This window comes from Epinephelus lanceolatus, chromosome 16 (assembly GCF_041903045.1).
Source record: "Epinephelus lanceolatus isolate andai-2023 chromosome 16, ASM4190304v1, whole genome shotgun sequence".
NCBI lineage: Eukaryota > Metazoa > Chordata > Actinopteri > Perciformes > Serranidae > Epinephelus > Epinephelus lanceolatus.
Window position 1 is genome coordinate 27796969 of NC_135749.1, and position 11146 is coordinate 27808114.

General features: G+C 40.2%; 2 protein-coding genes across 9 annotated transcripts in view; both read left to right on the top strand.

Annotated features, from left to right (window-relative positions):
* hivep1 (HIVEP zinc finger 1) overlaps positions 1-2624 on the top strand; it is a 72687-nt gene extending 70063 nt beyond the window's left edge. For all 8 annotated transcript variants that reach the window (XM_033637464.2, XM_033637461.2, XM_033637459.2 and 5 more), the window contains 2 exons: positions 102-628; positions 899-2624. In XM_033637464.2, the coding sequence (XP_033493355.1) occupies positions 102-628; positions 899-2023 (1652 nt within the window). In that variant the 3' untranslated portion in view covers positions 2024-2624. The remainder of the gene's footprint in view (positions 1-101; positions 629-898) is intronic.
* Positions 2625-7722: 5098 nt separating this feature from the next.
* Positions 7723-10673, top strand: edn1 (endothelin 1). The gene is made up of 5 exons (XM_033637481.2): positions 7723-7955; positions 8205-8355; positions 8620-8769; positions 8999-9103; positions 9708-10673. Exons 1-5 carry the CDS (start codon positions 7895-7897, stop codon positions 9844-9846), a joined length of 606 nt encoding a protein of 201 aa, XP_033493372.2. The 5' UTR covers positions 7723-7894; the 3' UTR covers positions 9847-10673.
* The last annotated feature ends 473 nt before the right edge of the window (positions 10674-11146 follow it).

Sequence of the window (11146 nt, forward strand, 5' to 3'; positions counted from 1 at the left end):
CTACCAAAAAGTTTATATATTTTCATACTAGCTCTGATGTCTCATATGTTCTGCAGAACACCAAGAATAGACTTCCTTCTTACTTATTCTCTCGTCTACAGGAGACCGGAGTCAGGTGAGCAGCGCTGATCGCCAAGATTCAGATGGTGATGACTCCGATGGCCCTGACGATGAGGAGAATGATGACAATGAGGAGGAAGAGGAGGACAGCCAGGCAGAGTCTGGCCTGTCCACCAACCCCTCTGTCTCTGCCAGCCCGCAGCATATCCCTTCCAAAGAGGCTGAAGTCCCCCCTAGCGCCCTCCTAGCCCAGATGTCAATCAGCTCAGTCTCCCTTCCTCTCTCCCAGCCTCCGGCTCCCCACACATCAGACTCAGAATCTGTCCCCATGATGAGCCCCGTATCCCTGAGCAAGCAGATATCCATCTCTGGGTCCTGCTGCAGCTCAGTGCCCCTCCCTTACTCTCCTCCGCCTGTTGCCACAACATCAGACTTCTACACCTCAGACACAGAGTCAGTGCATATGATGAGCCCAGTGTCGCCATGCAGGCAGATGTCCATCGACTACCCTGACTTTGATGTGCCCCCTAGTCCCCCAGTGCCAAGCAAGGGCTCCAAGCTAGGCCAGGTGAGACCCATGTATTCTCATTGTGTCTCTCTCCACCCCTCCCTGCCCTCCTCCTTTCTTTCCTATCCATACCCTTACTTTGAATCCTGCATGCGAGGCACTTCCACAAAGCTCCTGTGAATGCACTTAAAAAGGTGAATAGTCTTATTGATTCTGATTAGGCTTCGTTAATTAATCCAAATACCATTTTACATTAGCCCTGTTTAAATCCTCAAGGATTGTGCCACAATGAAGACAAAGAATAAGATTGATTTTTGTCTCTTTTCACAGGACATCTCATCGACACCTCCTGCTGTGGCAACAAGTGAATCAGGCATACCAGTGGACCGGAGCACTCAGACTTCCTCTTACGCCTCTCAAGGTCTCATGCACTTTCCCCCACAGGGTCTATCCCAAACACCAGGAACAGAGACGCAGACACACCTGTTCAGTCACCTGCCCCTGCACTCCCAGCAGCCTTCTCGCTCCTCTTACAGCATGGTCCCAGTTGGGGGGATCCAGCTGGTGCCCGCTGGCCTGGCAGCTTACTCCACCTTTGTACCAATCCAAGCTGGCCCCGTGCAGCTCACTATCCCAGCAGTGAGCGTCATTCACAGAAACACAAGCCCGTTACCAGCTCCCAACACTCCCCCCCATCCGGAGGGGTTGCAAACCCAGCCACTTGTGGTCCAAGAACCAATCAGTAGTGTTGTTCCCTGCTTCCCCTTAGGGCAGGTCACTGGCCTGCAGGCTCAAACAATACAGCCAGTAGGTCTAGACACACTTAACCTCATGGGGCTGACCAACACAGGCCTGGCATCCACCCAGCTGCTGCCCCAGCAAGGGCTCACACTCAATGCCACCCTCGGGCTGCAGGTTCTTGCTGCCAACCCCACCTCCCAAAGCAGCACTGGCCCCCAGACACATGTCCCAGGTCTGCAGATAGTTAACATTGCCCTGCCTGCCATCATTCCTTCTCTCAGCCCCATCTCCACTCTAAGTCCTCTCCCTGGGTTCTCAGAGAGGCAGGGCAGCCCTGAAGCTCCGGGAGCACAGCCATCTCAAAGTGAACATGGGCTCGGTTCTTTGCGGAGCTGCATGCTGCCTGCTTCACCGCCCGCCCCTTTTAAGGTCAGCAGCTGTCCAGAAGTGACCTCAGGCAGCAGGGCTAGCCCCGGAGGTAGCAGCAGAGCAGAGCTCACACAGACTGAGAGGCAAGAAAGGGATAAATCTCCACAGCAGCATCAATCACCAGCTCCTGAGAACCGAGCAGAAAGTGCTAAGGAGTCACCAGTTGAGGGCGCTGGTGAGTCAGCACCTCCACGACCTCCGCCAGTGACCAGCTGGCAGAAGGTACTTGATGACTATAATGAGGTATCCAGTGATGATGAAGACAGACTGGTCATTGCCACCTAAAAATACCCAAGTGGAAAGCTCTTCTTGTTCTCTTTTTGTAATTCTTGTCACTTTGTAAGACTGAAAACACTTTTCAGGGGTTTGTTTCGTTGCAAATCACCTTTCAAAGCACAGATGCTGACATTCATATTGTATGTGCAATCATATGATAATTATAATAATGACCAATCATTTTATTTTTACTTTTTGTCAGCTCCAGACAGTTTCTTTTTTTTTGTACATGTTGTATAGACAATTGTGCCTTTATGGAGTTTCTTGTTTAGGAACCTGTACATAATTCCTCATAAATTCAGTAGTTGCTTGTGTTTATTTCAAAAAATAGAAGTAAAGCGAGGCAGAAAAATGGAGGATATCAATTTTATTTTGGAGGATTTGTCATTCGTAAATTTATGGAAATATAAATGTTGTACTGGTATATGTACATTTCTATGGATTATGGGGCAATGTTTCTGTGTACAGATGTTGTGTTCAACTATTTATTATAATCCATCTAGTGCCCATTTTGATTCATAAGTCCATAGTTATGTGCATTATGGTAGCTTTACATTGCTGTATCAATATTCTTAACTGTATCAGTAAAAATTTGTTTACAAACATTAAATTGGTGTCATTGTATTTTTATACAGTTTAACACTAGAACTGTATCATCATAACATACTTTAAAGGTAGGCTGAACATCTATTAGAGGATAGGTATTCATCCACACTCTGAGGCTGAATCATAGACTATGTTAGTAATTAGTAATAAAAAAGGAGTATGAATTCTTACGATCAGTGAATGAAATTGGTAGATACAACTATTGTAAGGGCAGTGAGAAGTGCAGTGAGCGTGTCACATTTAATATTGGATGCCACATTTTTCATATCAAAACATATTATAATTTGACCTGCAAAAATTACTGGACAGACAATTAATTAGCAAAGTTTTGATATTTGATTAATTATTTTTACAAATCTCTTTAAGCAAATAAAAATGTCACAGTATAGTTTGTCATAAAAAAACATACACAGCATAACGTCAAAAAATGTCATAAAAATATCTTTGTCATAAAAATATGTCATAAAATATGTCATAAAAAGTGTCATAAAATGTTATAGTATAGTATGCCGTAAAAAATGTCATAAACATGCCATAAAAATAAAAATAAATATATAAAAATAATCAAAAAGTGTCTTACTGTAGTAAAACAAAAAGTCCTGAAAATGGCATTGTATAATATGTCAGAAAATTTTTCATGAAAATGTGTGACATGAATAAGTGTTGTAAAAAATAAATAAAGTCAGAGTGTGTCATAAACATTTCAGTGGAAAATCATGAGAAAAGTTATAGTATTTTATGCCATAAAAAGGTCACGGTATAGTATGGTCATAATATAGTACACAATGAAAAAAAGTCCTAGTTTAGTATGTCATAAAAAAATCATAAATATGTCATCAAGTAGTGTGCAAAAAATATATATAAAATAAAAAGAAAAAAACATGGTATAGTAAGACCAGAAAATGTAAAGTATGTAATAAAGACTTCACAGTTAATTGTGTCATTAAAGTTTCATAAAAAAAGTAATAGGATAGAATGCCATAAAAAAATCATAAAGATGTCAGTATAGTATGCCATAAAAATTTAATGAAAAATCATAGTCTAGTATGCCAAAAAATACATAAATAAATTAATCACAGTAGAGTATGTCATTAAAAAGTATAATACACTAGAAAAAAAGTATATTTTAAAAAACTTGTACCGTATGTCATAAAAAAATCATAAAAATCTCTCAGTATAGTAATAAAAAATAAAAAACCCTAATTGTAAAGTTTGTCCTAAAAGTCATAGTATATTTATACTATAAAAATGTCGTGGTAGTATGTCAAAGAAATTCATAAAAAATGTCATGGTATAGAATATCAATAAAAAATGCATGACAAGTCACAGTATAGTATGCAGGAAAAACAAAAGTTTAAATGCCATAAAATAATCCATAAAAAATCATCGTATAGTGTGTCATAAAATAATCCATAAAAAAATCATAGTAAAGTATGCACAAAAAAGAAAGAAAAGAAAATCATAGAACTGTGTGTCCAAAAATTAATGATATAATGTCATAAAAAAGTCATACTGTCAAAAGAAATCCTTAAAATGTCATAGTGTAGTATGATCTAGAACATCATTGTATGGGATGCCCTTAAAAACTGACACACAAAAAAAATCATAGTATGTTATATCATAAAAAATATCATAAAAGGTGACAGTATAGTATGTTATAAAATGTTATTAAAATTGTCATAACAGGAGCTACTGTACAGCAAAGATCATTGTAAATCCCCAGGAGACAGCTCTGAGATCCTCTCACCATTATGAGCATACCAATTAAATTAAAAATCACCATTGACATGAGTGGTAACTGATTAATAGCCTAAATCAATATTATTTTACATCTACATTAAGAGTCATGGTGTCAGAGTACCAGGACCAAACATAGCAATCTGAAGAGGCTTTACAGTGATATCTCTCTTGTTCCATGCTATCCAGAAAGTGACTCATCCATCTACAGTACAGTACAGACCCCATGATGTTTCCCCCTCCTCCTGCAGGCCTGAATGAAACCTGTGGGTGGAAGCCATAGCAAAGCAAACAGAGCCCCCTAGAGGTCATGATCTGCTAGTGCTGAGAAAACAAGATGCAGGTTGTGAAGTGAAGATGTGCCCACAACATCGACAACTCAGAAGAAATCTCTGTTGTTACACAACATCACAGCAGCTGCACAGTTCAGCTGGCTAAACTTTAACAAATCCTTCACTGTGATGCTGCTCTGCTGGGTTGTTTCTTTCTCCTCCTGTCATTAGCACAAGCTGTTCCCCTGACCAGTGGAAACTCTTAACACCAGCCTCTGATTAGGGGCCTCAGAGCTGCAGCATGTCAGGATACTTTACCTAAGAGTTTTCCACCAACGCACACGCACAAACAAGGTCAGTTTTCCACAGCTGCCTCACGGCATAGCGTCTCTGATTTAGGGAAATGAGGTAGCCCCTTGGTTTCCATAGTTTCTTACAATTGGTGGTGGAGGGAAACCATTAGATTAACATCCACTTGCATCATATATGAACAGTTTCTTTCAGTTGTGGAGCACAAGGTACAGCAGAAGCCTATATTCATTGCTGATTACCTGTTGAAATGTTCAATCTGCAGCAAGAATCTTGCACAGAAAGGACTGGAGATAAACATGTTTGCACTGGTTATATAATGCTGGGTGTAGTGTCCATTCCAAGATTTAACCCTATAATACTATGAGCTTGGGGACAGACAGTGAAGTGCATATTTTAATGCCAACTCTCCAGTGCAGACAATGCAAAGCGAAAAATCGCCTTCTAGCAGGCAACTCCTTTGTCCTACAGAGTGGACTGGCTCTTAAAGTTCTTCAATATATGTCAAGATCGCTGCTTTAGAATGGACTGGAATGTGTAACACTTACAGAACTTTTATTGTTGTAAGATTTGAAGTAAAACTAGTACAGTTTTTTTAGTATATCCTCACTTTAGGACATATTTGATGTACATATTAAAGTATGGCACTCTGTTTTCAAAGGCCAAGAATGACAGAAGACACCAACTTGTTAAGTGCTAAGGAGATCCAATCAGTGAAGTACATAAATGCTGTAAGCACAATCGAGGACTTTAACCCTTGTGCCCTCACTTTTTAAAAAATGTTTGAAAAATTCCTCCAGTTTTTTTTGTTTGATTCTTTTAATTAAATTGTTTTTAATTAATTTAAATCATTATTTGATTAAATTTTAACCCTTTACATGCCAGTTTGTATCATATTCCACTAATTTCCATTTGTTAAAAAAGACAAATATTCAAGCATTTTCAACATACCAACAAATATTGAGATTATTCTGCTATTATTATCTCAGTCTGACAAGGGTCAATCATACCCCACAACAGTGATTTTGGTGCAATATTTTTTTGGGGTGCAATGTCAAATTTTAATTAAAAAATCCTTAATTTACTCCTATGACTACAAAAAGGTCAAAGGTCACATATGTCTTTTTTTTTTTTAAATTTTTTGATCAATTCCTCCAGGGTTTTTTAGTTTCATTCTTTTTATTAAATTCACTTTCATTAATTTAAGGACTTCTATTTTCTGCTACTTTATACACGACTATACAGATGCAAATATTGTACTTTTTTAAAGATATTTTTCAGGGTATTTTTGCCTTTAATTGATAGGCATTGATAGAGAGAGAGGGGGAGAGATATGCAGCAAAGGGCCACAGGCTGGAGTTGAACCTGGGCCGCTGCGGCAACAGCCTTGTACATGGGGCACCTGCTCTATCTATAATCCACCGATTCCCCACAAATATTGTACTTTTTACTTTATAACTTTAGTTAAATTCTAGAACTAGATTAACAGTATAAAAGATAATCAACAAATAAATAATAAGCTAATGCTATTATATCAATAAGACTTCACTGATCGCCAGGGGTGTAATTCACAAGCTACCCACTGGTATAAAGCAATATATAACTGGCATTTGAATTACAATTAGCCCCGTATTTACCAGCTGCAATACTGAAGTGATGCTTCCAAAATAATGCATCAATGAATATATGATTCTGAAAAGGACCACCCTGAAAATTAGTACCTTTGCATTTGATAATTTAAGTTTGATGCTAATCGTTTTGTTTATTTATTTAAGTAAGAAAATCTGAATACTACTTCCACCACTGAGGAAAACTAACAAAAGTTTTATAATGAAAACTTGTCACCAGAGCATCTCCACATTTTTGTATACCGGAGCATTTACAATGACAATGTCACAGTGACCCTGTTACTGAGAGCACTCTTTGCTTTTTTATTGTCTTACATAAAGAATGTGCAGTTTATTACTGGGCACTATCATTGTTTAGTGTATTCATCACACTTGTATTTAGAGTCTAATGTTGTCCTTGGTTTTAGTTCTGTCTGTAGTCTTATATTGTATTTTATTAGAATTATTTATGGCTTTTAATTGTATTTTTTATCTTGCCTTTGTCCCATTTGTAATTGTAAATCAAGGAAACTGGTATCCCTGGACAATTTCAAGACTATTGTAAATTTTACAGTAAATGACTCCCATTGTTATTGTCTGTTCTTGGTCTATTTTTGCCTCATTGTTATCTGCTCTTAGTGTTGATTCATCTTTGTATAGTTTTATCTTCCTTGCAAAAGAAGTTTTCTAAACTCAATGGGATCTTTTGAATAAAAAACAAACTTGTGTGTTATGGCTGCTGACAATGCAACTTCTCATTGTGATTATTAAAGTACTTCACTATACTTTCAATTCATGTGTTCTATTATACACATCATATAAAATCTTACCTCATCCCCAGCACTGCTTTAGTTCCCTCCATTAAAACAGGGGACTGACTCCTGTCGCTTGACTGCCACCTGCTGTCTCAGAGGTGCAACTCACCCACAGAGCCCAGCAAGAGCGCAGGCACAGGTCGCATTCAATCACCCGGCGTCTCCCCTTATCCATCTCCTCGGAACCAAGGCATCTCAAAGTCCTCCGCTTGGTCTGCGCGACTGCTTATCAGCGGCCGACTACTGGCAAACATCATTGTCTGGGTAAAAGCCAAGGGACAAAAGTGTATGGCTGAGCAGGAGGAGGAGGAGGGGAGGTGGGAAGCGCTTGTATAAAGTCAAAAGGCTGCACATGTGGGGCCACACTGACACAGAGAGACTCCACACTGACGCCTCTGCGCTCCTGCGTGAATCTCTGAGGACGATCAGCGAAACATTGTGCCGAGGAGGGAAACACTGGATGGTTATTTGTCCACCTTTGGAGGATTATTAATTTTCTTGATTTATATTTTTGATTCACAAGAACCTGGAGAAATGGATGTATACATTTTGATTTCCGTGTTGTCAGTGATGCACTCCTGGATGTTGTGGACAGGTAACTTTTGCATGTTTAGTTACAGCTTTTTAACTTGTGCATGAACACTAATACACTTTAGGTGCACAATATAAGTACTATTTGAATTAGGCTACTTTAAGTAACATTTAAATTTGGATCATATCGATGCAACGCAGCAGAGTAAAACCATGCTGCACGCACCGTCGTCGGCTTTATGCAACTTTCTGCCACATAGTGTTACATTAATAGCTGATTTGCAGTGTTTTGATGAAGATGATTTCATTACAGCGCTGTCAGCACCAGCTGGAGAGACACCCACTGTGCCCACTGACACTCAGCGGCCCCATGTGCGGACCAAACGCTGCTCTTGCGCCACTTTCCTGGACAAGGAGTGCGTCTACTTCTGCCACCTGGACATCATCTGGGTCAACACACCTGAGTAAGTCAGCATTAATAGATTGAATACATTCTACAGAAGCCCTAGAGGAGAATGAGACATTTTATTTTGGGCAAAAATAAGTTAATTAATTTACTCATTTGAAGTATTGGATAGGTGTTACACGCTTACATTTTTAAATGCATTTAAGTGTTACTTTTAAAGGTAAAACAAGCAAACTTTAACGCTTATAGAGTTAGACAGTTCCCGTACTGACTGATCATTTCAGATGATTGATTGTACTTTCTAACCCCTGTCCCTCTCCAGGCGCGTGGTCTCATACGGACTGGGCAACGCTCCCAGGACGAGGCGCGCAGTCGCGGACTCCATGGCAACGAGCAGCGGACCTCGCTGCCAGTGTCTCCGCCAAAACGACAACACATGCAGAAACTTCTGCCGGCCGGAAAACCACCTCAGGTATGTCATTTACATTTCATAGCAACAAGCAATAACAATCATAAGCCGAAGATTAATCATATTTAATGTCAGTGATACCAGAGTCTATCATTTTGTGCGTGTCTCCACACATGTGAGAACAAGTTCCGTAGCCTATCTTAAAATGCCCCCCGAGTGCATCGAGAGTCCTGTGGGATGAATAAATGAAACGTGATCCAGATACTCATGCTGTGTTTTTCTGTGCTCACAGGTATGAAACATCGCCAGAGACGGTGATCCGCTCCGCCGAGGGCGATGGTTGTGTTGGGGCGCAGTGCAAACACAAGCTGGCAGCCGACACGGGCAGGATTAAGAGGTAAGACAAACCGCTCACACTCAAGGAGGCTGAAAAACCTCCAAGTGTATTTGCAAAATAAATGGAGGTGGTAATTAGAACCACACGCAACAGTGAGGTCTTTTGTAGGGCAAAGTATATCAGAGTACATCAGTACATCATGCTTGCATGGTGAGCCTGGGAGATAAAAACAGTATGTAAGAGGCAGGAATTTCAGGATTTACCCTCAAGCAAAGAATTCCCTGTATATCAAAATGACTGAGCACCATGATAAATTCCTTAAAAGCTCATAAGATTGTAAGGAATTCACCTGAAGTCAGCTGCATCTCTTAACTGTGAGAGTGGTAACAGAGCCACAGCTGCACTCATGTACCATCTTGTTTCAAACTCAAACACCTCTCCGTATCTGCGGCGCCGTTTGTCTGCACTTTCTGACACATTAATAATTGTAAAAATAAACCTCAATCTGCCAAAAACCACTTGAGAGTGTGTTCTGCATGACATTCAGCGGTTTAAATGTGACTGACTGACTGACAGCTAAAATCCACCCAGCTAAGTTTACATTTTGCATAACCCTGAGAGATCATGGCTCGGATGTCTGATTGTTTTCTGTCTTTGTGTGCAGGATGACACACAGCAACAAGAAACGGGTGTCACCTCCAGCAATCAGGGCTGCTTTGAAGACCCGTCTGCTGCTGGAGAAGTGGAGGGTGAGACAGCGCCACAGGGCGAGATCATGGGAGGGCGAGAGCACGGCCTCCTAAAGACGACAGATCACCTCCGCACCTTGTCACACACAGAGGGGGAAAGGGTTTCGTAAGCCCTTCTCTACAGCCAGTGGGCAGCCCTGTGGAAGACAACAGAGAGCCCCCAACGAGGATGGCAAACGTTGGCTTCATGGCTGCAGTGTCAGAGCATTCACAACTCTGCTTGGCTGCACTTCAGGCAAAGGAACGAGGTCACAGACAATATGGGGAGTTCAGGTGACAGGAGATAAGCCGAACAGTGGACTTGACCTCAGTCTGCAGAATCAAGGACATTTATTGATCCTGTAGGTGTCACGGTCAGACCCTTTGGACTCAATCACCAATAGCATTTCATCTTACTGGAAGGATTTAACATAAATCCTCTGTTACAGAAAATACAAATCACTGCCGTATACGGGTGAAGGCAGTTCTGCTTATTATATTTCAAAACACCATTATACAGCTGCAAAAGCAGACTGTTAAACCTGTGTAGAAGGGATTATGTGCCTTGTGTCACTGCTTTACACAAGACACTTTCTCACCGACTGAAACTATTTACTGCATTTTACGTAACAAGTCATCTCCTGTGTGTCAGGTCATTGTAGCTGTGCAGTACCGTAGCTGCTGGGAGTTTTCCATGCTGATGTTATCACAGCTTTCTGAGCATTTATCATAATTTAATTTTTTTCACTAAATATGTATGTTTGCTATTTATTTATTCTTTTTACGTTTTGTATTTTGACGGCCACATTGGTCCGTCACATGTTTGGGTTTGCCATTTCTATGAAATGTTTTGTCACCAAGGTGCCAAATTTTGGCCCAACTTAAATAAATTTTTACACTTATTTAAAATCAACTCCTTCATCTTTATTGTTTCATATGCTGTGCTGTATTTTATCTGCTGTAAATTAGATCTTTGAAGCTACACTGACTTTAAAAAAAAAGCTGCTTGTCACCATCTTAAAAGAGCTGTGTGAACATTGTAGATTACTAGATTGCAACCAGCTGAAGCTTCTCCTGGTTAGGATTCCTTCAGAGGTCATTGTTCAGGAGGTTTTTTACCAGGGTCCGCAGACGTCTTTCTCCCTCCAAAACACACAGAGCAGGTAATTAAAGCTGGTAAAACACTGAATAAAGCAGTTTAACCTTACACTATTTAGCATGTTGCACAAGGGCAGCTAACCTAGCACCTTTTTTTTCTTTGATAACTTAAGGTTGAGGCATTTAGGAAGTTTTTAGCAGGGGCCGAACTATCTGCAGAGGTCTTTTCCTTTTAAAAAGAAATGGACCTGCTAATTTAAATTGCTAAAAACACAGA